General features: G+C 55.4%; 1 protein-coding gene across 2 annotated transcripts; it reads left to right on the top strand.

The window, feature by feature from the left end:
- The first annotated feature begins 710 nt into the window (after nt 1-710).
- KRT80 (keratin 80) lies at nt 711-25,670 on the top strand. Of its 2 annotated transcripts, none has more exons than XM_027542941.1 (9): nt 711-1,462; nt 7,528-7,736; nt 12,286-12,346; nt 12,619-12,714; nt 20,644-20,808; nt 21,306-21,431; nt 22,045-22,265; nt 22,721-22,776; nt 22,914-25,670. In XM_027542941.1, the coding sequence occupies exons 1-9, from the start codon at nt 1,163-1,165 to the stop codon at nt 23,036-23,038; spliced, it is 1,359 nt and encodes a 452-aa protein (XP_027398742.1). In that variant the 5' UTR covers nt 711-1,162; the 3' UTR covers nt 23,039-25,670. The 2 variants fall into 2 exon arrangements, with proteins under 2 accessions (XP_027398742.1, XP_027398743.1); XM_027542942.1 differs by having other exon boundaries at nt 22,879-24,841.

Here is a 25,670-nt window from a genome sequence, read left to right as displayed (position 1 = left end):
GGGGAGCAAGTCAGAGTCTGCGCTATTTACACTTCACATTTAAGATGAAACCAGGGTGGAGAAAGGAGAAGAGGAGCCGGAAGAATGGGAAGGAGGGGGAGGGAGGAGACCGAGGCACCTTCTCACAGCCCTGGGAGCAGAGCTGCACTTGACCAGGGCCCTCTGCCCTCCAGGCTCAGCTCCCAGAAGGTGGGCTCGGGTCTCAGCCACCATCCACAGAGGGCTGGGTGCCCACCCTCTCCCAGATTCTCTGCATGTACCATCTCCTATGGGGTTGGTATATTCACCCCCATTTAACACAAAAGGACAGAAGTCAAGGAGCCTGCTGGAGGCCACGCCAGGGGTGAGTGCTGAGTCTCGAACCAAGTCTCAGTCATCCAAAGACAACTGCTTTTGACCGTGTATTTCCTCTCCAGCCCCTGAGACAGGGGGATGCACATAAAGGTGATTAATAAATAATAGATCAAAGGCAGGGAGAAGGGAGAGCTGGGGGAAGAAAGAAGAAGAGAGGAGAAGTCAGGGTGACTCTTAAACACAGATAGAAAATAAACAGTCAACGTGCTATTTTCCAATGCCAGGCTGGCACGGTGCCCAGGACGGCTGCCCTACACTTGGGAGCCCAGGGACTGCGCTTGCCTCATCTTTTCCAGAGGTATGTAAGCCTAGATACGTCAGCCTTCAGGTATGCAATGAGGTCTGCGGTGAGAGGCATTGCTCTCGCCCTCCTCGCGCGCGCGCGCTCTCTCTCTCTCTCTCTCTCTCTGTCCTTCCTTGTTGAATCTGTCCTTCCTCTGACTACCTCCCCACCCTCAGCCAGCCAGCCAGCCCAGCCCAGCCCATGTCCCCTTCCCCTGGAGCCAGGCCAGGCTTGGTTGGGAGGCCAATGACAATGAGCAGCCCCCTCAGCCTGGTAAATTCCTGCCCGGGGAGGAGATGGGTACATGGTGCCGGGGGGAGGGGCGGGAGCCGCATCATCTAACAGGTTGGTCTGGCTGGGAGGGGAGGCGTCCCGCCCTCGTGGAGCTAATGAGCACTGTGCGACAGGTGTCTGCTCCTCAGTCCCCAGCCTGCCCTGCCTGCGACGGGAGCAAGCCACCGCCACCCCGCAAAGGCTCGTTCGCCGGTCCCTGCGCCCTGCGCGCTCTGGGACCCGGGGGCGGTGATGGCCTGCCGCTCCTGCGTCGTTGGCTTTAGCAGCCTGAGCAGCTGTGAGGTGACCCCGGCGGGCAGCCCCCGGCCTGCGACCGCTGGATGGAGCAGCTGCGGGCCCCCCGAGCCGGGCTTAAGCTCCCACAGCCTCACAGGCTGCTGGACAGCCGGCACCGTCTCCAAGGTGACCGTGAACCCCAGCCTGCTGGTACCCCTGGATCTCAAGGTGGACCCAGCCATCCAGCAGCAGAAGAACAACGAGAAGGAGGAAATGAAGGTCCTCAACGATAAATTCGCCTCCCTGATTGGCAAGGTGAGCAGAAGTGGGGGGAGGGGTCCCCAAACTAAGGCCAGTTGGGCTGGGGCAGGTGGCTAAGCTCTGCAATTCCCCCCAGCATCATGCCCCACCCCCTCCCCAGCCCAGCCAATGGGAAGCCAGCATTGCCAACTTCGCGGCCTAGCTTTGAGCTGAGAGAAGCAGAAGGGGGAAGTCCCTAGCCATCCTGACATGGGAGAGAAAAGGACGTCAGGATGGCCTGCCTCTGAGGGATGTCTGGATAATAACGCACTGCATGGCCTGGGGTCACCCTCCCCGCAGGCAGGGACTAGGGAGGGGCTCTGAGTGTGACCAAGAGGAGGCCCCCTCTTGGGAACAGCTGATGGAGGCATGGGCTGCAGTCAGACTCCACGGTGGACCGACAGGGCTCACCTTCCTGTCCAGGCCGTTGGATCTGTTCAGCTTCCCAGGGTCAGAAGCGCCGACATGGGCAAGGGGACCTGTGGGGCAGCTGGAAGGAAGCTGAGTGGCATGGGGTACACCTGTGGTTCCTCAGGAGCTAGGAATGCGGGGGATGGGTGCTGCGAGTCTGAAACAGGCGGCCAGCCGGTCTTCCATGTCCTGACCAGAGTAGAGTGATTGAGTCCCTTGCACCTCACTTCCTGGACCCGCTGGTGTCAAGCTCTGGCTCAGGGCAGGGGCTTCAAGAGCTCCAAGGAAGTCCTGTCCACCTCCCAAACCTGCTCCTCACTCACCTCCTGCAAGAAACCTCCCATGACCAGCCCTCCCAGCTCTGCTCCCTCCCGCCCTGACTGAGAATAATAGATAGTAACAGCTACTGTTGATTAACTGCTTACCCTGAGCCAGGAACTGTGCTGAGTGCATATTTATTTCTATTTCCTTCAACCTTAGGAAAGAAGTTACTTCTATGGCCATTTTACAGCTTTCTCACTCCCCTCTCCTTCTGCCCCGGGCTGGCTGGGTCCTTCTCTGCCCCTTGCTCTCCCTGCCTCTGTGTCCCTCTACATATGGTTGGTGTCCTCCACTAGGTGGGGGCTCACCGAGGAGGGCAGGGGGAATGAAGTAACAGACCTGGAGTCCCAGCTGGAGTTCTGCCCCCACTGCCCAGCACTCCACAACAGCTGGTTCCCCGGCCGCGCCGATGGGGAGACGGAGCAGCCCAGAGGCAAAGCGCCTTGCCCAAGGTCACACAACCAGCAAGGTCTGGACTTGAACTCAGGTCTGTGAGACACAAAGCCTCTGAAATGGGAGTCATTTCTCCCCACCTCGCCCCCACATCTGAGTGCCCAGACCAGCATTCCTGCACCCACACCTGGGGTGCCTGGGGTAGGGGTGTGTAGGGGGAGTGACAACTGGAGAAACAACCATCCCCTGAGCTGGAGCGTTCCCTCCATCACCCCCGGTGGCTGCACAGCATTCAGACTGCCAGGCGGTCCACCCTAGGAGAAGAGCCCGCTGCCCGAGGGAGGCAGGTCCCTGCAGAACCACCTCCTCTCCAAACACAGCTTAATCCCTTAAAAGGAATGCTTCATGAGCTATGTAATTTGGCTTCGATGGGTGGCTTTTCTCCGTGAACGCCAGGGCTGATATCACCCTGTGCCTCTGCCGTGGGGACAGGAGGAGTGTGTAGGCACAGGGAGGGGCCCGAGGGGTCTGGGTTCTGTTCCCAGAGTCAGGACAATGCCCTCGAAGGTCTTTAGAAGAACTCGAGTTTCCCAACCCCCAGTTCAAGCTTGGCCTTGAGACCAGTGCTCTCCATAGTGGCAGGCAGGGAACTGGGGGTGCCAGCCCCTTGGGGATCCTGATCACTGGAGCTCTGCCCAGGGAAACCCAACTGATCCACCAACTCTATGGAGAAAGTCTGTTATTCGCTCGTATCCCTCCTTGAAAAGACCACGAGGGCCCAAGTGGAAGCAAGCAGAGGTTAGAATGTGAAACCCGGAGTCACATTTCTGGGTTTGAATCCTGGCCTCACCTCTCACGTTTGTGTCATCTCAAGGAAATTATTTAACCTCTCTGGGCCTCAGTATACATTGGTGTCATGGGCTTGTCAGAATCAAATGGGATCATTTCTGAAAAACACATAGAAAGCCCTCACCAGGTACCAGGTATATTCTCTTTGTTATATTGAAAAGGCCATACATGGGTCCAGCCCAGAGAACTCCAGCCCAGGGCATTTAGTCCCTGCCAGGCAGGAAGGGCTTCCCAGGTGGTACCAATGGTAAAGAACCCGCCTGCTAATGCAGGAGGCATAAGAGACATGGGTTCAATCCCTGGGTCAGAAAGATCCCCTGGGGAGGGCATGGCAACCCACTCCAGTACTCTTGCCTGGAGAATCCCATGGGCAGAGGAGCCTGGTGGGCTACACAGTCCGTAGGGTCGCAAACAGTTGGCCATGACTGAAGCGACTTAGCTCGCATGCAAGCAGGAAGGAGCCTGGGAAGAAGGAGGGAAGGGCCCTGCTGGAGGGTGAGGTGGAGGAGCTTAGTGGGTAGGGATGCAGCATGGAGCTGGAAAGAGCTGCAGGAGCCCAGGGTGAGATGCCATCACCAGTGCAGGGGTAGGGTTCTAGGCAAAGAGAAGAGACTGGCAGGGTGGCCCTCCCTCCTGGGCCCTCTGAGGCACCCAGAGAAATCAGAGATCATTGAGGAAGAGCAGGAGGAAGAGGAGAAGGGTTGGCAAGGAGACCCACAGGAGCCCCCAAGGGGCCCTGGAGCAGTGACAATTCTTTCACTTGCAGCTGTGTTTCCTTGGGCAAGCCACTTCCCCTCTCTGTGCTTCAGATTCCAACTCCCTGCTCTGCTCCTGCTCCGAGGGTAGCCTTGACTTCATGCCAGTCAAGAGACTAGTACAGCTGCAGCCATGAAGAAGGAGGATGAGCAGAAGCAGCAGCAGGAAAGGAGGCCAAGGGGGTAGCGCGAGGGCCATGCTGACAACAGCAGAGGCTCCAGGCTGGGCCTTCAGCTGCAGACACCAGAGGCGGTGGAGATGGGACAGGAGGAAGCATTGCCAGAAGCGCCTAAGGAGGCTGTAGGGAAAGGACCCAGAGGGGTGGGCACAGTGTCTTCCCTTGGCCTGTGTAGCCTCTGGAAGCCCCAGGGGCCACCCCCCTGCCTGCACGCAGGCAAGCACAAAACAGCCTTTCCTGATGGAGAGACCTTGAGGCTCTTGGGCAAAGCCAAGCTGAGGCTGGAGGCAGGGGATCTGACACCGCCCCCTTCCTGAGGAAGCACCAGAGGCATCACTCTGCACACTCACCTGCCTGGGCTGTGGGCCCATGGGTTGGCACATGCAGCCCCCCAGACAGTCAGCCTCCCTCCTGAGGAGGGCCCCAGCCCAGCCCAGCCCATGCTGCTCAGTTCCCCGAAACAGAAAGTACGTCTCTCTCCACCCTCGTCTGGGCCTGCTTTTGAGCCGGAAGGCCCACGACCCTGGAGTTGAGTCACAGTGAGTTCTGTGCTTCTGAGCCTCAGTTTCCTCATCTGTAAAATGGGAAGCAGGTAGACCACAGCCTTGGTCTCCAAGGCTCCTCCTAGAGCTGCTGCCTAGATCAAAGGGCAAGGGGTCAGCCAGGAGAGGCAGAAAGAGGAACGAGAGGGGAGTGCTTGGCAGCCTTGACAGGTTGAAAGAAGTGAAGCTGGCATCTCACAGGGTACTGGGATTTCCGGCCCTCCCTCGCCTTTGTTTCCAGAGGGAGGAGCCTTTCAGCATGGAAGGTTCTGGGTTGGGGGTGAGTTCTCATCCCCACCCACTGAGACAACAAGCAACTCCCCCAAGTAAAAGGAGGCTTCCCTAAATCCCCTGCAACCAAAAATGCCCTCTGACTAGACTGGCTGGCCAAATGCATACCGTCTCCCAGCAAGCGAGTACCGAAGCATAGGGTATCAAAGTAAGACTATGGGGAGGACTTCCTGGTCCAAAGGGTTCTGTGTTGCTTATGGGTGGAGGAGGGAGCCTCACATCTCTTGTCTCAACCCTACCCTCAGTATAAATACGGGGCTCCTACTTGTCAAAACGCAGGGCAGGTGGAGTGAGCAGAAACCTCCCACCACCCCCAGCAATCCCTCACACACGCAAGTACGACAGAAACCCTCTTGACCGCATCCCTACTGAACCTGTTTGGCTGTGACGACAGCACACAGCTTAAAGTCGGCTTCAAGCAGAATTTACCAGTACAAATGGGAGTTAAGGAGGGGAATGGCAGCCCACAAACACCATTGTTGAGTGTTCCCACAGATGTCGTCTCCTGCAAGTGTCCAAGGGGCCTCCCCCGGGGCATCAGAGATCTCAGGGAAACCCGGGGATGTGGGTAGGGCAGACAGAGAGGGCGAGAGCCCACCTGATACCCAGGTTCAGGAGGAACGGGAACACGAAAGTCCAGAGTTGGCAGCCGCCATCAGATGGGCCTGTCAAGAAGCTGGGCCACGGAGTTGCTGTGTGAGCCTGGACAAGTCACCTGACTGCCCTGGGTCCCCATCTCCTCCTCTATAAATGAAGGGTATAGACCAGCTGATCCAAAAGGCTGGTCTGTGGTTCTGGCTCTTTCGGGCTGTGATTTTGGGAGCTGGTGCCAGCAGTGGATGGAAAGACTTTCGGCTGCCCACTGTGGTCATAGGAAACATAATTGAGCTGGTTGTCACAACGCTATCATGACAACAGCCTGCCCCATTCAGGAGCTCAGCCCCAGCCACCCATCTTGCCTCAGTAGCCCTAGCCACATCCCAAGAGGCATGCAGATGGCTCTCAGTCTGACGTTGAGGGTGGTAGATGAGGACAAACGAGAAGCAGATACACCAAGGGTCAGATATTGGAGGGAAGAGGGGAGGCTTCCTACAGCGGGGTGCTGGGAGCACATGGAACGGGGGCTGGGATGGTAGGAAGGAGAATGATGCTCAAGGGAGAGGCTGGGCCTGGAGAGGACAGGCAGGGTGCAGAAGAGGGAGGGGGACTCCCAAGCTCCGCTGGGCTGAACTGGATGGAGGGAATAAGAGGACCCAAGAGGGACTCTGCCCTCCTGCTGGCCAGTGGCTGGGGTGGGAGCCATGCAAATCCCTGCAGGATTTGCAAATCCATGCATAAACCCTCTGAGCAGGAGGGTGTGAAGGATGCAGAGTTTCAGAGGAGCCCTGGGTCCAGAGCCCCCCCAGGCTTTGTCCTCAAGGCAAGTCCGGCCCCAACTAGAGGCAGAAGCCAGCCCAGCAAGGGCAACGGGGCCCCGCAGAGAACTTGCAGCAGACCAGAGGCCTGCTGAGCAGCAGCTCAAAGATTCTAAACCTCAAAGTGCTTGCATTCCACCCCTAGGCCTGCCGCTTGCTAACTGTGTGACCTTGGGAGGGTAATTTCCCCTCCCTGTGCCCTGTCTCGTCATCTGTGGAGTGCAGCTGATAACAATATCTTCCCCGGAGGGTTGTTTGGGGGTTTGAGTTAAAGATGTCCAGCTCAAAGAACAAGGCCGTGTGTACAGCAGGGACCACAGGAGCATTTGCTGTTTGCTGCTCCAAAGCACCTCCCCAGGTTTTTCTCTCTGCAGGTGGGCAGAGCAAGTGACATCAACCTTGACTTCCAGCTGGGGAAACTGAGGCTTGGACAGACCTCAAGTCCAGGGATGTTAGGAGGATTAGCACTTAAGAACTAACCAGGCCCTACCCTGCGGTTTCCAAAGCTAGATGAGACCAGGCTTGTCTAGGTGGGCGGCAGACAGGCCTTTTGATACCCCACGTTCCCTGGGGTCTCCCACCCAAGCCCCAGGCAGCCTGGAGAACCTGTCATATGTGGGCACCTTCACAGCTTGGTCCCTTTTCCCTCATCTCGCTGGTCCTGCACTTCCTGTAAGAAACCTTGGCTAATTGGCTGTGCCTCTCTGGGATTCTCGGATTCCCCCCCTTATCGCACCATCTGCAGTTGAACAATCAGTAACTGGAGATGCCACCTGAAGGTGCTGAGTGAGGGCCCCAGGCGGGTGCCTCTTGAGTAGATGAGCTGCCACGTCCCATGGAGGCCCCCCGGGGGGGGGGTGGGGGGAGGGTGGCACTGGCGGGGGCACACCTGGCCCTCTCACTGCCACCCTCCCGCTCTCCCAGGTGCAAGCCCTGGAGCAGCGCAACCAGCTGCTGGAGACCCGCTGGCACTTCCTGCAGAGCCAGGACTCGGCCACCTTTGACCTTGGGCACCTCTATGAGGAGTACCAAGGCCGGCTGCAGGAGGAGCTGCGCAAAGTGAGCAAGGAGCGGGGCCAGCTCGAGGCCAACCTGCTGCAGGTGCTGGAGAAGGTGGAAGATTTCCGGATCAGGTAGGGGAGCCCTATGAGGGCCGAGGGTGGGGACCAACCTTCACGTGTGGAGGCAAGGTCTGGGGGCCCAGGCCAGAAAAAGAGAAAACTTCTTTGAAAAACCAGTCTTTAGTCCATACTTACTTACTAAAGAGCTGCAACGTGCTAGCAGTATTCTAGATCCCGGGAAGACAAGGCAGTGAATCTACAGCTACATCCCAAGCAGTGACCCTTACAACAAAGCCAGTCTCATGCTGGCTGACAGCTACGCTGCGCTTGCTAGCCTCTGGGCATTGCAGCCCTGTCCCCTACGCCCTCCCCTTGCGCCCAAGTCCATGGGAAATTGTGTCACTAGCGAGAGCAATAGATGGGCTCCGGCTTTGGCTGTAGCTTGAGATTTTGAACTCTCTTGAGCTGAAAAGGGAAGAGGGTAAGGGAAGGCAGGGGGCAGAAATGATGAGGTTTGTTTGCATAAAGAAGCAATCGCCTAGAGGTAAGACACGCCTGAACTCGATGGCAGACTTGGGGTCTAGAGAGACATGGAAAACACAGACTGGGGGGACAAGCAGCTGGCAGGCAGAACGGCCCAGCTGTTAAGGGTCTGGGCTTGGGTATGACTGTGCCCCATGGGAGGGGGTTACTCCTTGCCCATACCCCTCACCATCTCTGTGACCTCGGGCAAGCTGCCTCATACACGAACCTCGTGTCCTCCTGTGTGGAGTGGGAATGGTGATGGTTGATACCAAGCTAAGGCTGGTGTGAGGAGGAAGCCAAGAGTTTGGCATGGCTACTGGAGGTTAAAAATGGCCACTCTTCTGCCCCCCCCGGAGAAGGCTCCATGCCCAGCACAAAGCAGTTTGCTGCACTGAATTGGCCAGTCTAGAAAGGCAGACTAGTTAACTTGAGTAGCTCAAAGGAGAGGTGACCTTCTCTGACCAGACAATGGTCAGGGCTTCAAGGACAGGGAAGCTGGGCCAGAGCAGAGAGGCTGGTCTCTGCTGGAGGCCCCCAGCCAGAGAGAAGGAAGGACAGGGTGCGGTTGAAGCAGCCCCTACCTTCTGCAGGACTTGGGCCAGATCCAGGCCTTGTGATCTGAGGTAAGGCCCAAAGCCTCCCAAGACGGAGGGCGGAGGCAGCCTGTCAGGAGTCCTGGGCTGTGGCACAGCCTTTCCTCGAGGCCTCTCTGCGTGGCCTCCCCTGCTGAGACCACATGCAGAAGGAATGGTCACACAGGAAGCTTTTCCCTCTCTGGGGACCTCGGTTTCCTCATCTGTGGATCTGGCTGGGCCCCTCCCTGACCTGGGCGGGGGGCACTTCTCCCCCTACCCTGCCCTTCCAGGTCCTTGGGAAATACAGGGAATTAGACTGCCCATTCTGACGGCGACGAGGGAAATCTCACTGGTGTGCCAGAACCCAAGACTCAGTTCACTGATACATAGCAGGTCCTTGGCCTACAAAGGATCAGAGAATAGCAGAGCTGGGTGTGGACTTGGATTCTCCTTTTATGGAGACAGAAACAGAGGCCCAGAGAGGGTGGGGGCTTGTCCTTAGTCACACAGCCAGGAGTACAAAGTCCCATCCCTCGCCTGGCAAGCTACTGTGTGAAGCTGCTCCCAGGAGAGCAGCCGGATCGCATCGTGGAGGCACTTTGTAACTGGAAGTTCTGTACAAACACTGCTTGTTGTTTTAATCTGGCTCAGCCCCCTCATTTGGCCCGCTGCCTGGTTTCCATCTGCTGCCTGATTTTACTGTTTAGGCTCAGGGCCTCTCTTCCCCCTCTCTGGGTAGGGAGCCCACTGAATTGGGGAAGGTGAGGCTGGAGGGTTTCTGGGTCTGCAGGCCAGAGCCAGGAAAGCTGCAGCCTGGCTGTGCAAAGCCTGGGGCCCCCAGAGGCCAGGAGATGCCAGGCCAAGCCCTGACAGGGAGGGGTGTACTTTGCCTCTACAAGGCCGATGAGATCAGCTTCACTCCTAGAAATAAACAAGTTTGGGGGGGTGGAGAGGGTACGGGTGTGACCAGCTGAAAAGGGCTGAGAATGGGTTTGGGAGCTGGCGGCTAGCATACGGGCAGGGGATTGGAAGTGAATGGGGGACATGGGGTTGCATAAGCCTCTATAGGAATGGAGACTTCTAGAAGCTCTGATGTAGCAGGGACCTCAAGGATTAGCTGACTATCCCCTCTGTTTACTAGGGATGAAGCAGAGGCCCAGCAAGGGGAAGAAACTTGCCCAAGGACACATAGCAAGTGATTCAGAAATGTTGTGTATAATTGTTCAAGCTGTCTAGGGGTGAACTGGGATTGAATTGCAGTGGAGTCGATGAGAAGGGAGGTGGGAAAGCTGAGAAGGGCAGTGAAGGGTAAGGGGAGGTTTGGCACCTCAGAGGGCTCCCACTGGACAGCTCTCTCCAATGTCCTGTTCCCAGGCAGGCAGAAGTCTGTTATCAGAGGAGAGGGGAGAGGCTAGACAGAGGGCTTGCTTGGGGAGGGCCAGTCAATTTGTGCTTCTCAGCTTGGAGCTCCCAGACCCCTGTCCACAAGTCAGGAAATTTTTCCGAGGCCCCCAGATCCCAGAGGGAAACTTGTTCAGGTCAGCCCAGCCCTAAGCATTTGTGAGGAGTGTGAAGAGACCTGCCCACTCTGTCTGCAGTGAGAATCCCCATGGTTTCTTTCTGGAAACGCTGAGAGAGAGGGGCTGAGCTGGGACATGGTGTTGGTGAAAGTGAAAGTCGTTCAGTTGTCTCTGACTCTTTGCGACCCCATGGGCCGTAGCCCACCAGGCTCCTCTGTCCGTGGAATTCTCCAGGCCAGAATACTGACGTGGGTAGCCATTCCCTTCTCCACAGGATCTTCCCAACCCAGGGATCAAACCCAGGTCTCCCGCATTGCAGGCGGATTCTTTACCGTCTGAGCCACCACGGAAGCCCTGGTGTTGGAGAGGATGGTGATAATAATAGCAGTAGCTCTGGTGGGTGTCACGCACCTTTGTAAATGCTTTATGTGTTCATTTATTTAATCCTCATGAAATTAACATTATTGTGACAAGGGCACGTAGAAGGAGCCTATCCAAGGTCACATAGCTACTTAGCAAGAAAGCCGGAATTTGAGCCCAAATAGTCTGGCTCTGGAACCCCATTCTTAACCAGCACATGACTCAGGCTTCCAAGCCTCTCTCTGAGCCTCTGATCTGTGAAACAAGACCAAGGGAACACCCCTGGCTGGGGGCTCTGAGGCTCACAGGAGAGGCATTTTGTTTGCCCTGGAAGGCTTCAGATTACAGACCAGTCTCCCTGACCCATAGCACCACCCTGTCCCCATGGCCTGCACCCTCAGGGACCCTCAAAGATTCTGGAAGCCCGCAGTGGCCAGGGAGAGTGTGGACCCTCCACATACTGAATTTCAGGGAGCTGAGTGCTCTACAGGCTCTCGTGCTCTGGGGTCTGCTCCCCTTAGTCCCTCTGGGAGGCTAGTGAAAGAGAAGGCCTGGGGGTGGCAGGTCCAGCTACCTGACGTGGGTGATGGGTGATGCTGCCCCTTCTGTGAGGTCAGGGACTGGGGCAGGCAGGCGGCTGTAATTAGAGCCGCCAATGATTCAGGCATTCCCTAGAGAGGAGGAAAGGCAACAGGAAGCCACAGAATCCCCACGTCGGTTGGGGCAGGCAGAGCTGGGATGGGAAGCATGCCGCAGGCAGACATCCATCCTGGGGGCCCAGAGGGTAAGGTCAAGGGTCCAGGGATCCCATCTCCCCACCCAGCAGTGTCCTGGTTCTGAACACGAGGTGTACTCGACACATCTCATCACATGTGTAAGGAGGAGACACATCTGAGAAGAGAGGGAACACAGCTTTGGAGTGCTGGTGAATTTCAGCCCCCATGACACATGCGCCTATGCACGTGCACACCCCAAGAGACAAGGGAGGGGAGGAGTTTCTTGCCCTGAAACATATGGGGGGGCCCATCTGACTGCAAAACCCATGCCTTCCTGCCCTCTCTCCAGAGGGAAGATGGCATAGTGTCCTGCTGTCTAGCAAAGCAGTGGGAGAAGCGTAGGGCTTCGGGGAAGGGTGGAGTTAGGAGAGGATGACGTGAGCAAGATGCTTGGAGCAGACACTACAAAAGGCACAGCTTGTTTGAAACTGAGACTCTCGGGGGAGGAGATGGGATAAAGATAAGGGAACAAAAACATCAGGGTAAAGGGACTGTGCAATCAGGAGAGGCTTCCGGGAAGAGATGAATGTGGAGCAGAGCCAGGAAAGGGGCAGATGCCCCTGGGAGAGGAATGGCTGGTCATCAGGAAGGAGTAAGCATGAGGGGCGGGATGCCTGCTTCCCCAGAGCCAACACTGTGGTATCAGGGAGGAGAGGGGACATGTCATAGAGACAAGGGGCTGCATCCTCCTCAAGGAAGGGACCCCTTTTTTCTAACTGCCACAAGGCGCCAAAGGGATGGCAGAGGCCCCAAGCCCCACCCAAGGAGGGTTAAGCAAACCGTTGCTAAGTCCACCGTATCCAGCTGAGCAGGCTCTGTGTGTGTGTCTCCCTGGCTCCCCTTCTCCTCCTTCCCTACCTCCCAGGTATGAGGACGAGATCTCCAAGCGCACGGACATGGAGTTCACCTTCGTCCAGCTGAAGAAGGTAGCCTCCCCAGCTTACCCCATGGGTTCCTTCCCCAGGGACCCTCTGCCCTCTTTTGCTCAGGATCCCCAAACAAAGGCCCCACAGGCTGAGTCCCAAGACCACAGGCAGAAAGCTAAGCACCTGTCCCCACCCTCCTCCAAGGCTCTGAGCCAGGTCTTCTCCGGGAATCTCTCCCATCATATTCAGGAAGCAAAATCCCCCTTACCATACCCCTGCCCTGGGATCCCTCCATTCCTTTTCCCATCATTCACCACTGCTCCCACCCCCAGGACCTGGATGCAGAATGTCTTCGACGGACGGAACTGGAGACCAAGTTAAAAGGCCTGCAGAGCTTTGTGGAGCTGATGAAAAGCATCTATGAGCAGGTGAGAAGACGGGCCGGGGTCCCGCTGAGCCGAAAGCCAACTGGTCCCTGGGTAAGGGATGCAGGGTCGTGGAAACTTCAGCAGGCGCTCACTGTTGCTGGCCACAGATGCAACAATTTCCTACACCCCTTGTGTGCGGCAGTCAATAACCCGTGTCCCCTCGTCACTCATCTCACGGAGCATGGTAGGTTCCCACAAAGCCTCTCTCAGGGAAAGCCCCACCTTCGTGTGTTGGGGAGCACTGAGGGCATGAAGGGGGCCCAGGTACATCCAGGGCAGGGTCAGGAAGTGGCCTTGGAGTGGTGAGCCAGGAGGCTTTGAACAGTAGTTCTTATTGAACTAATTTCTCTCTCATCCCTGCAGCTTAAATTGCAAACACCCACAGCTCTAGCTCTCCTAGGCCTGCAAGGCACCCTCCCCATTTGGGGATCATACAGGGAAGATTTATAGACAGATTCTCTGGTAATCAGACAATACAAACTTCTGCCAGACAAAAATGACTCAGGAAGGACTTCCCTGGTGGTCCAGAGGTTAAGACTCCTTGCTTTCACTGCAGGAGGCATGAGTTCAATCCCCAGTCAAGGAACTTAAGATCCCACAAGCCATGTGGTATGGCCAAAAAAAAAAAAAAATCCCAGTCCCAGTAAATGCAGACAGAGGAGCCCCCGGACACATTTTCATTTGTCCCTAGGTCCTCACTGTCCTTGGGGGGACAGTAGCCCAGCAAGGCCTGTCCCATCTGCTGTGCCACCAGCAGATGAATTCTGGGCTCTGCCCCTTGGCAGCATCTACCTCCTGGGCTTCCTTTGGGATGTGTGTTCTCCTCTCTACATTCCCCATCTTCTCAGGAGTGAGGAGGCTGATGGAGTGATGCTTTGATTCAGCTACAAGCAGGCAGGACCATTACTGAGTGTGACAGGGCACAGCAGCCTGTGTGCTGTAAGCCGCTGGTGCCAAGCTATGGCAATGCAGCCCAGGGCAGAGCAGGGGTCAAAGTCACCACTGCAACCAGAAAGATCTGCTCGGGTGGCCTGAAGGGCTGCTGACCCTGTGGAGAGGGAAATTGGGCCTCGTGGCTACACGTGGACCTGAGACCTCTGTGCAGCCATGGGAGGGAGCAGAAGAGAGACCCTCCCAACCCTTGCCAACATGAGGGAGGCAGCCCTCATGGGCAGACCACCCCAAAACGCTTCTTGTCCCCAGCAGGGTCCTCTGCGGCCGGCCTAAGCCCTGAGGGGCTCACCAGGGCACCGTGCCCACTGAGTGGCTTGGGAAGTGGGTAAGAGCTTCCTCTACCCACACTCACCAGGGCTGGTACCGCCCAGCAGACGTCAGCAGGGCCACAGTTTCAGGGCCTCCAGCCCATCCTGCTTGCCAACATCTCAGGGAGCCGGGGCCAGGCGGAGGCCCTACGGGTGTAGAGACATAGCCGAGGAAGGCTGGGCATAGCCAGCCATATACCTGAGCACTGAGGAGACACACCTGCCCTACTTCTGGGCCCCGCCCCACAGCAGGCTGCCGGCTCCCTCTGGACTTGGCAGCCCTTGGCCCCAGTCCTGACTCTTTTTTTTCCCCTCATTTCTGTGACTTGGGGCAAGTTATTTCTCCTCTCTGTGCCTCACTTTCCTCATCTGTTAAATGGGGAGAGTGATAGTAGCAGGTTCATCATGCTGTGATGGGGTAAATCACTTAACAAATGTTTATGGCATGCCTGCTAGGTGCCAGGCACTGACCTCACAGCTGTGAGCCAGGCGGGCAAGTTTCCTGCCTTCAGGAGAGCACAATTTAGCTAAGACGGCACGGGTGATAGGCTAATAAACACATCTGGACAAGATCATTTTGGAGGGGAAAAGTTGCTGGTATGCAAAGAAACTGGGCCATGCCTTAGTGCTAGAGGGGTTGGGGCCATGTGTCTCTGAGGAGGGTGAAGCCCCAACCTGGAAAGTTCCAACTCAGCAGAGACTTGAAAATGCTTCAGCAGAAGGAAGGGCTGTATGAAACACCTGAGATGGGAATGATGTGATCCTGGGAGGGAAAGTGGCAGCTGTGGCTAAGACAGAGTGGGCAAGGGCCAGGTCGTGCAGGGCCAGAGGCCCAGGATGGGGTGTGGACATTATTCTAAGCAGGATGGGCAGCCCTTGGTGGAGACGGAGGCAGGGTGCTGTTGGGGGGCTGCTGTGGAGAAGGGGCCACAGTGAATGCAAGAGTGCATTATTACACGTACGTACATGCTCAGTCACTCAGTCGTGTCTGACTCTTTGTGACTCCAATGACTGTAGTCCGCTAGGCTCCTCTGTCCGTGGGATTCTCCAGGCAAGAATACCGGAGTTGGCTGCTGGGCCCCCAGGGGATCTTGCCGACCCGATTATTACATATACATTCTATTGTATCATATCACATTGTATTTATACTATATTATATTGATACTACCATATTATATTGATACTATCATATATTATAACAATGTATGTAGTGTAGCATATATATAGTATATATTATTATATAATGTGCAGTATATATAATGTATAATAATAAAATATTATTTTCTATATTGTATACTATATCATCATATTTTATTGTTTTATTTCTAACATATTAATATAATATTATAATAACATATTAATTAAAATAATAAAATATGGTTATATAGTATATAATGTAGAAAATAATATTTTATCATTATTACACATTATATAATGCCCATATATAAAACAATAGCAGTTATTATTGTTTCAGGTAGCAGCAAGGTGGCAAGTTGGTGTCGGGACATAAGGTTTGAGTTTCCCTCCATGTACCTCCGCAGGCTGAGAGGGCAACACTGACCCATAAAGATTCCCTATACCAATGGGTCTCTAAGCTGGCCCTGCCTAGTAAAAATATAATGCAAGCCACATAGGTAATTGTAAGTTTTCTAGGAGTCACATTTTTTTTTAAAGTGAAGAAACAGAAAAAAATAATTTTAATATATTCTATGAGGCCACTATATCAAAAATATGATTATTCAACAAGTAGTCATTATAAAAAATGAATGGGCTATTTCACACACGTTTCCCATTGTAAGTCTTCGAAATCTGCTGTGTATTTTACACCTCCGGCTCATCTCAGTTCTGACTGACCACGTTTCAAGTGCTCACGACCACACAGGGCCAGTGGCTACCCCATCAGGCAGAGCAGGTCCAAGAAAGGTACCAGCCGTGCCAGCTAGGGTGGAAGAAAAACACAGTGGGATGTGCATAGCCCCGGGGTGGGGGGGGCCAGGCACCAGTCTCAACTTTGGAGTAGATACGGAAAAAGCACTACTGTATAGCCCGCCCCAGGGCCCCAGGACACAGCCCTCCCTCTTCCCAAGACACACACGCAGGTCAGGATATGTATGGAAAGCCTTGCCCAGAAGCCAGTGGCTATAGGCTGCTCAGGGCCTCGTCTACACACTGCACCCACCTGGGCAACACCCCTTCCCCTCACCTCCAGGGATGCTGACTGGTGACAGCACCCTGGGGCTCCCACTCCCCCTCAGCTTCCAGGATTCACCCCAGCTCCCAAGTGCTCTGGGGCCTGGCTGCATCCAGCCAGAAAGCCACCTGCCCCACCTGCAAACTCTGGTTCCAGGGAGATTAGCTACGCAATCTACTGACAAGCCCCTGTGGCCAGCACACCTCCCGGGATACTGACCCCTACAAAAAGGACCTGGCCTGTCTACGTGCCTGCCTTCATGGTGCCCCAGGAGGCCACTCCAGGAACAGGCTACTCAAGCCCTGGACACTTCCTCCCAGCTCCATCACGTTTTCCAGTCACACCAATAGTTTCCCAGCTGTTGTTTATTGAGCACCTACTATATTCCAGGCACCAGGCTGAGTGCTCTCCAGATGTAATCTCATTTAATCTTTCCAATAAACCTATAAAGTAGGGAAAATTATTAAGAGAGCACAGACTTTGGGGCGGCTTGGATTTGAATCCTGGCTCCATTATTATATGGACTTGGGCTGGTTCCTTTATTTTTCTATGCTTCAATTTCCTCATCTGTAAAATGGGGAGGACAATAGTACCCAGCTCACTGGCCCGTTGTGAGGATTTATTTTGCTAGTATATCCTAAAGCACTTAGAACAGTGTCTGGCACATGGTGAGTATTTAATAAATGTCAGCTGATTTCAATTCCATAATTATACCCACTTTTCAAATGGGCCTCCCTGGTGGCTCAGATGGTAAAGTGTCTGCCTGCAATGCAGGAGCTGCTGCTGCTGCTGCTGAGTTGCTTCAGTCGTGTCCGACTCTGTGCGACCCCATAGACGGCAGCCCATCAGGCTCCCCCGTCCCTGGGATTCTCCACGCAAGAACACTGGAGTGGCTTGCCATTTCCTTCTCCAGTGCAGGAAAGTGAAAAGTGAAAGTGAAGTCGCTCAGTTGTGTCCGACTCTTAGCGACCCCATGGACTGCAGCCTACCAGGCTCCTCTGTCCGTGGGATTTTCCAGGCAAGAGTACTGGAGTGGGTTGCCATTGCCTTCTCCGGCAATGCAGGAGACCCAGGTTCAATTCCTGGGTTGGGAAGATCCCCTGGAGAAGGAAATGGCAATCCACTCCAGCACTCTTGCCCGGAAAATCCCATGGACAGAGGAGCCTGGTGGGCTACAGTCCATGGGGTCACTAAGAGTCAGACACGACTGAGCGAATTCACTTCACTTCACTTCACTTCACTTTTCAATGAGAAAACTGAGGCTCAGCTAAGTTTAAAGACTTGGCCAGGGCTAACCCAGCTAATAAGAGGTGACATTATTCAGAGCCCAGTGCCGTTGAACACTGCATTTTACTGAGCAGTACTGTTACCCCTCAGTCCCCATATTCCCTGACCTGGGGGGGCCACGATGACAATAGGCACACATATGGAGGCCTCCTCAGACTCTGGCTCCTAAGAAAAGCTCTAAACCTGAATCAACTTGATTCTTGCCCGCTTGGAGATGCAGATCCTCCCCGGCTCCCCCCACCCAACCCTGCTACGGTGGCAATCCCACACCACACAAGTCAGCATTGTTATGCCCTCTGTAGCCCGGCAGGGCCAGCATGTCTGAACAGGTCTGCAGATGATCCAAGCCCTCCACTTCCTGCTTCTGTTTACCACGCTTATGCTTACACTGGCTCTTTCCAGAAAGGACCTGAGGCTGCCCCATCAGCCGGGTTTCGCCCATCCTTTTGCTGCAATAGTGCCCTGTGCTCTGACAGTGCCCTGGCCTTCTCCTTGCCCATAACGAATGCCACCTTAAGCCTGGGGAAGAAATGGCCCTGGAGAACTTTGTCTGAAATGCCCCCATGCCTGCCAACCCCCAGCACATGGTGACCGAGGAGGCCCCAAGCTGCATCTCTGAAACTGGTTCGCTGCCAAGCCCCAGCTGGGATGTCAGTTCCATCTGGAAAATGTCAATCTCCAGTGAGGCCCAAGGGAGCAGAGGCGGAGCATGAGCCTGTGTTCCCGCAGGGGGTGGGGTCTTCCCCCACTCTTGCTCAGAGATCTCTGTTAGATGTATTTGAAGATCAACCAAAACCCTCCATCACGAGACCCTCTAAAGGATAGCTGGCCACTGAGCTCAGGGTCCCACCAGCTCCAGGGTGGAGACAGGTGGCCTGCCACTGCTCAAACTTCTTTTCCAGGAGGCGATCCTGATCACCAGGGATGCTAGTGGGCAGGGTCAGGCGGTGAGCAGACAGGGAAGGGGTGGCCTTCCTCTGCAGGCCTCGAAGCTGCCCACCCCTGCGGTCTCCAGCCGCAGGGACACAGCCACAGGTCAGAAGTAGCAGCCTCTGCCGATCTAGACTCCAGAGGTTCAGCCACAGCTTCTTGGAGCAAAAGACAGATGAGGGTCAGCAGGGGGCCCAGAGTCAGAAACCAAGATTGGAATGCAGTCATGAGCCAAAAACAGAACCTGGATCTGAGCGGGCCTCCTGATCCAATTGCCCCTTTTCAGGAAATAGAGAAGCCAGAGGAGCATGCTAAACACCAGCATGCGGGGCAATCAGGAAGATTCAGACTATAGGCAAGCAACCTGAGGTATTCAATAAGAAAAAGACAGGGGGGAAATAAAAGAGACAGAGATGAAGAGAGTATCCACAGAATAGGAGAGACATACGGACCAATGGCGGCGCATGAACCTTGTTTGGATCCTGAATCAAACAAAAAAAGGTCTTTTTGTAGTTTTCTTTAATTTTATATAGGGCTTCCCTAGTGACACAGAGATAAAGAATCTACCTGCAATGCAGGAGATGCCTGGAGAAAGGCATGGCAACCCACTCCAGTATACTTGCCTGGAGAGTTCCATGGACAGAGGAGCCTGGAGGGCTACAGTCCATGGGGCAGCAAAGAGTCAGACAAGCAAGCGACTTGTCTGCTCCAAGTCAGTCAGTCGAGCGACTAACACACACACACATATATATATGTGTGTAAAATGAGAACACTGGCCAAATCTTGATGACTGAAGTAAGGGTCGAGGATGAACTGTGAACACCAGCAGTAGTAACTGTGCATCTGTATCCCACCGCTCCCCCCTGAGCTGAGCCCCGCCGTGCCTCCCTGGGTGCCTGGCCGCTCTCCCTGCCTGTCAGGCTCCTCAGCCACCTGACTCACTCTGTACAATGCTGGCCACGGACACTCTGCTTACACCCATTCCTCCTTTCCACGCGGGGCCCCGCCCAGGCCCGAGCTACTGATCAGCACCTCCAGAGAAGCAGCCCAGGGCCCTGGAGGTGACACCTTGCAGCCCTTCCAAAGACCCCCATCCCCACTGGCTTTGCTACACACCTCTGAGCCTTCACTCTGGAAAGCAATCAGACCGCAGGGCATGACAGAAGCATATGTGGGGCTTCAGCTCCCGTCCCTGCCCCTCTAAGGGAGCTTAGCAGGAGCGGCAAAGCTCTGGGACCAGCCCCGCCCTCACAGCTGTTTCCATCAACTCTGGGTCCTGCAGCTTCTTCCTTGTCTGTAATCTGGGGCTGACAGTTGAGCCAGCCTGGTGAGGATGAGACGTGGATACGCCTGGAAAGCACTTAGCACACACACTGCCTGGTCTCTCAGGAGCCCCCAGGGAAATGGGAAGTTTTACCGCTTCCAGGGGTCTCTGAGGACACAGGCTAGCATTTTCTAGGCAAAGAGGAGGACAGAGAGGAGGGGAAAGAAGGATCCCAAAGGACAGAAGAAGACAAAGATACTGAGGCTAAATCCTGTCGTTGCGGCTGGGCAAGCCCCTCAGCTGGACAGGGAGGGGCAGTGAGTCTCCAGGGTGACCCGGAAGTCACCTGGGCCTCCGCTGCTGGCAGGAGAGCAGGGATGCATGATCGTCAGCCTCTGCTCCCCTCCTGCCCTCATCACTCATGGGCTTCCATTCCCACATGCATTCAGCAGGGACACTCCCCTGCCAGATACGGAGGCCTGGAGGTGAAAATGCCTCAGCCAGGCCCTCAAGGAGCTCCCATCCTGGGAGGGCAGGGGTGGGGGAGGCCACGCTGCACAGCACTGAGCCTAATGATAGAATGCCCTCAGGCCCAGATGTCCTGGGCCCTTTCCTCCTCTGCCAGGAGGAAGGAGGCCCACCCTGGGAGCATACAGCAGTGTGTGTGTTGGGGTAGGGGGCGGTTCAGGGAGGGATGGTGGGAACTGAAGAGGAATTAGGTTTGCAGGTGGGCCTCCAGAGCCGAGGGGCCCTCCCTGCCAAATCAGAGAGGAAAACCGACAGGTGGGTGAGTTGGGAGTTGAGGGGACTGCTTCTTAAGAGTACAAGCTGCTGCAGAGGCAGGGCAGGGAGATGTTTATCCTCTGATCATCTCTCCAGGGAGACAGAGGGAAGCCTGCCCTCCACCCATCAGGGAACGAAGAGATTATGGGGACTATGGCTGAGGGTCTAGGGCCCCCCACCAGCCCTGAGGCCCCATGTCTGTGCCCCATCAGGAGCTGAAGGACCTGGCAGCCCAGTTGAAGGATGTGTCGGTGACCGTGGGTATGGACAGCCGCTGCCACGTCGACCTGAGTGGCATCGTGGAGGAAGTGAAGGCCCAATATGATGCCGTCGCGGCTCGCAGCCTGGAGGAGGCCGAGGCGTACTCCCGGAGCCAGGTTTGGGACTGGCAGGCAGACTAGAGGGATGCAACCAGGGCAAGATGGGCAGCAGCAGAGATGGCTAAGGCCGCCTGCAGCTCTGGGTGCTGAGAGTCCAGGAGAGATGAATGGCGAGACACAGGGGCGATGGAGTCCACAGCAGTGAGTTCACATGCAGGGACAGAGAATGTGAGAGCCCAGTGATGTGCTGGGCCACAGGGATGATGGGGACAGGGGCAAGCCACAGTCTGCACCCTTCAGAGGCTCATGGCAGTGCTGCCACCCAGTGACTCCAGTCCACGTGTGGGCATGGCCCTTGGGGCTCAGTCCAGGGCGGCCAAGAGAGGGATCCTGAGATGGACGTGGTGGAGGCAGGAGCAGGGAAGGAGGGAGACACTGGCCTGGGTGGGCCACAGAGGAGGGGATGAAGCCAAGGGTGAGGAAGAAGGAGGGGCCAGGGGTCCTGGGGGGACACAGTGAGCTCCCCTAACTGCCACCCTCTCCCTGGCCTCCAGCTGGAGGAACGGGCTGCCTGCTCAGCCGAGTTTGAGAACAGCCTCCAGAGCAGCCGCAGTGAGATCGCTGACCTCAACGTTCGCATCCAGAAGCTCCGATCGCAGATCCTCTCCATCAAGAGTCACGTGAGTGTCCGGAGGACCCACCTGGGCTGGAGCAGGGTAGAGTGCGGGACACATGCTCTCTCATATCCTTCATACACACACGCTCACACAGGCTGTGTCTATGTGAGCCCTGGCTTTGTGACCCTGGATAGGTCACTTAGCATCCCTGTGCCTCAATTTCCTCATCTGTCCTTAGACAGCTCTGAGGACCACATGAGCTTGGCCGGTAAAAGTGCTCCATAAACTGGCCAGGGCTGTTGGAATGTTGGAGGGTCCCCTACACACACACCCAGAGTCCACCGCCTCCCCCCTATGGGGGAGAAGCGAAGGGAAGCATAAGCCCCAGCTTCCAGACAGGACGAGCCTTCAGAGAAGTGCCATCCTGGAAGGACAGCTGGGACAGGCTCCTGTGGAGCCCTGCCATATTTGGTAGCCTTGGGAAAGTGTCTCCTTAGGTCTAACTGAATGGCCTCTTGCTGCAACGCACTCCATTACCATGCCTAGGAACGCCGTGCCAAATCCTCCCAATGCACACTCCCACCAAGGACAGAGGCGGGCTCCTGGCCCTGACCCGCTCTCTCCCTCCTTCCTTGCTCACTGACCCCTCTTTCTCTCTGTCCTCCCGAACTTTCAGTGCCTGAAACTGGAGGAGAATATCAAGGTGGCCGAGGAACAGGGTGAGCTGGCCTTTCAGGATGCCAAGGCCAAGTTAGCCCAGCTGGAGGATGCTCTGCAGCAGGCCAAGAAGGACATGGCGCGGCAGCTGCGCGAATACCAGGAGCTCATGAACACCAAGCTGGCCCTGGACATCGAGATCGCCACCTACCGCAAGCTGATGGAGGGCGAGGAGAGCCGGTAAGGAGCAGGGCCAGCGGGGCGGGCCTGAGAGAGGGGAGGACTGGAAGCCCCACGGGAAGCCAGTACCCAGCCCCTCACCCCCCAGCATGATACTGTGAGCCTGGCAGGCCTGGGTTCATGTCCTGGCTCAGCCACTTACACACTGGAACTTCAGTCCAATTTACTCAATTCTCAGTTTTCCTATCGGGAAAATAGACTGATGATAAGTATGCCTCACATGTGCATACAATCCCGTGTGCAAATACCTGCCACCAATCAGTGCTCAGCAAATGATAGCCGTTCATGCAGGGGTGAGGGGACAGAGCTGACTAGCCAGAGTCACACAGCAGGGCAGCCCAGAGCTGGGAGGGACAGCCAAGAATTGGCCTCTGCCTGCTAATCCCCAGGCCTCCAATCCCAGGAGAGCTGAGCCACAGGTTCCCTTCACATCCCACCATCTCTTCCTCCCACAGGATGGACATGCCCTCAGCCACTGTGGTCAGCGCTGTGCAGGCCAGATGCAGAACTGGTGAGCCTGCTTGCCCCAAGAACCCATGGTGGGAGGGGGACAGTGGGTGGGGGGGGATCATGGCCCTAAAGGCATGATATTAAATGCCTCCCAAACCTCCAGCCCCTACCCTGCCCCACCCCTTATGTTCCCTGTAGCTGTCTCCAAGTCCGGCCTCTCAAGAGCTCCCTCTCGGAAAAAGAAGGACAAGAAAGGCCCTGTGATCAAAATCACCGAAATGTCAGAAAAGTTCCTCTCGCAGGAGTCAGAGGTCTCAGAGTAAGCCGCTGTCCACACCCCAGGAGCCCCAGGCCACTCCCCTGCAGCAGCAAGGACATAAGCTAGACTCCAGAAAGCAGCCTGGAGCCTCCAGGTTGGGAAGGAGGCAAATCTGATCCTGAATGGAGAAGAGGGTTAAAAACAGTGACTGCTTTTTTGCGGGAATGGGACAGGACTGTCACCAGTTACTCAAAGTCACTTGGCTCCATATCAATATCTCACAGTCCACCCTTCCAATATCTGAGAGGTCTTCCTGCCTGGGTAAATTGGAATTGGGGTTTTGCCTCCACCTCCTTGCTCCTCGCACAACAGGGGACTCTAACCAAGCTGCCTTTGACCCTTTGCCCAACCCTTGCCCTAAACTCACATCTCAATTCTTGTGTTGCCTCTGACTAGGAACCAAAGTGAGTGCCCTCACTCCCCTAGCCCCTGCTAGCCTCGGACCAAGGGCCGGTGGGGACTACATGGGCACCCTCCACTATCCAGAGTTCCTGCGGAGGCACCTGGTTTTCCTGCACCACCTGGGCTTCCCGGAGACCTGACAGTATTAGGGAGTGAGGGGAGGAGGCTCCCTGGGTGTTTGGGACCTGAGCCCAGAACTCTGAGATCAGCCCAGACCCCCATGCCCCTCCTCTCCTCCTGTGAGTCCCTCCCAGCAGGTCACGGTCAGAACTGGACAGCTGTCCCGCCAGCTCCCAAGCACCTTTTCTAGAAGCTTTTCTTGCCATGACAAACTCCCTGATGGGGGAAGTGGGAAGTGGGGGAGACGGGGCAGGAGAACTGGACCCTCCTTTCTCCTTTCTATCATCCTGGGGCTCACCACCCTGCCTGGGGTCTGAGCTCTCTGCCTCCCATCCAGATGCTTCCCAGCCTGAAACCTGGTTTGGGTATGCACCAGACCCTAGAGACTCCTCTTGCCACCCTTGCCATGAAACTCCAGGCCCATTTCCCATGAGTCCCACTCCTGAGGGTCTCCATTCCCTCCATCAGGCCAAGCCTCCCCTCCCCTGCACACACACTTGTGGATCAGAGGTCCTTCCTGTCTTCCTCCTCCACGTCTGCCCCTCTGCTGCCAGCAGGGTCATGAAGAAGGCACTGTCCGCTCAGGTCTGGGAACTTCTGAGCCCTTGAGGTCAGGTTGGGGGGCCCCAGTGACTAACTAAAGAGAAATTCTGCAGCAGCAATCCAACAAGAAGGTTTGGGGCTTAGAGGAACGCTCCTCTTTCATCCTCTTGGCTCTCGCCTTCAGGGCCTTACAGGGAATCTGGCAGCTCCACCTTCCCACGCCGTAAGCCACCTTCTCTTCCTCCCTTTCCTCTCCCTACCTCCCTCTTGCCTCACCTCCTCTGCTGGACCCAGTCTTTGATTTATTCATCTCATTTTCCAGGACCGGGTGGCCCAAGGCCCTGGCCCCCTTCTAGGCCAGAAGGTCCTCCAGGCCTGTTGGGGGCGCTGAAGGGCTATTGACGCTCAGGCCAGAAAGAACTCAGATATATACTTATCCCTCAAGTTTCAAAAGGGTGCTGATTGCTGCTTATTCTCCACCTATTTATTGGTTTCCATGGGAGCAAATCCTCAATGGGGATATACGATATTAAAAGTATATATATTATTTTTTCATAACTTATATAGCTTTTAACTTATTGCTTCCCTTCCTGTTTCTGCATAATCAATGCTATATATTATACTACCTGGAGAGACAGCACATGTTCTAGCCAACCCACCCCACTGGCTGACTTCCTGGGGGGTAATGCCCCCTTCTCCCTCAAAGGGATGAAATAAAGTGCTGAGATTATTCATGGATAGAGCTGTGTGTCTGTCTGCTTTTATATCCCCTCTCAGGATTGGTCAATCATTGGTCAAACAGGTTAACCATAGGACTTTGAAAATCCTCCAGTTATGGGAAAGGGAGTCCAAGGACCTAGTTATACCTTCAGACCAGTGCTACTTGGCCATGGAAAAGTTCTCCTGCCCTGCCATCCCACAAAGAGGCTATACCAGTGTTGACCTACGTTCCAGTACCTCCCAGGATGCCCAGGAACCATGTGACCACCTCAGCAAGCACAGACATGGGGCATTCCCCACGTGGTGGCGGATTCCCTCTGAAGCCCTTCTGCCCCATTGTGCGGGTTGGCACAGCCCAGAATATATTCTGATAGGTACAGGCCTAATCCTGTGAAATCAAATTCTATATCAGCAAACAAGGATCGAGGGCCTTCTCCAAGCCCAGCCCTGCAATAAAACACCTACGAGTGCTCCCCACCCTTCCACCTGGAGAAACTCGCTATCAGGTCAAGAGAGACGCTCTCTCCAACTGCAGAAGGCAGAGAGGAGAGGGGCTTGCTCAGGGAACTCAGGAACTGGAACAGGAAGAAGAGGTGTCTCAAGGACAGGAATTCTGGGGGTGAAATAAGACCTTTGAAGCATTTGTGTCCTGGCTCACCCACTCACTGGAATGAGACAAGTGGAACCTCAGTTTCCCCATCTGTAAAATGGAACACACAGCTTCCCTATTTACCTAAAAGGATGTTTGGGGATCTGACAAGATAGCTGGGCTCATTCCTACCGAGAGTAGCACATCTTGCTTCAGGACTCTGAACTGTAACAGCTCAACAAGAATAAAGGATTACTAGTGA

The sequence above is a fragment of the Bos indicus x Bos taurus genome, chromosome 5 (genome assembly GCF_003369695.1).
Source record: "Bos indicus x Bos taurus breed Angus x Brahman F1 hybrid chromosome 5, Bos_hybrid_MaternalHap_v2.0, whole genome shotgun sequence".
Lineage (NCBI taxonomy): Eukaryota > Metazoa > Chordata > Mammalia > Artiodactyla > Bovidae > Bos > Bos indicus x Bos taurus.
Note: the sequence above shows the minus strand (reverse complement) of the source record. Positions and strands in the feature narration are given on the sequence as shown.

What these genes read in the sequence shown, in the direction of transcription:
- KRT80 (XM_027542941.1), top strand. Translation starts at nt 1,163, where the DNA reads ATGGCCTGCCGCTCCTGCGTCGTTGGCTTTAGCAGCCTGAGCAGCTGT. An exon ending in GTGGAAGATTTCCGGATCAG is followed by an intron (nt 7,737 to 12,285) that starts GTAGGGGAGCCC and finishes CCTACCTCCCAG; the next exon opens with GTATGAGGACGAGATCTCCA. An exon ending in ATGGAGGGCGAGGAGAGCCG is followed by an intron (nt 22,266 to 22,720) that starts GTAAGGAGCAGG and finishes TTCCTCCCACAG; the next exon opens with GATGGACATGCCCTCAGCCA.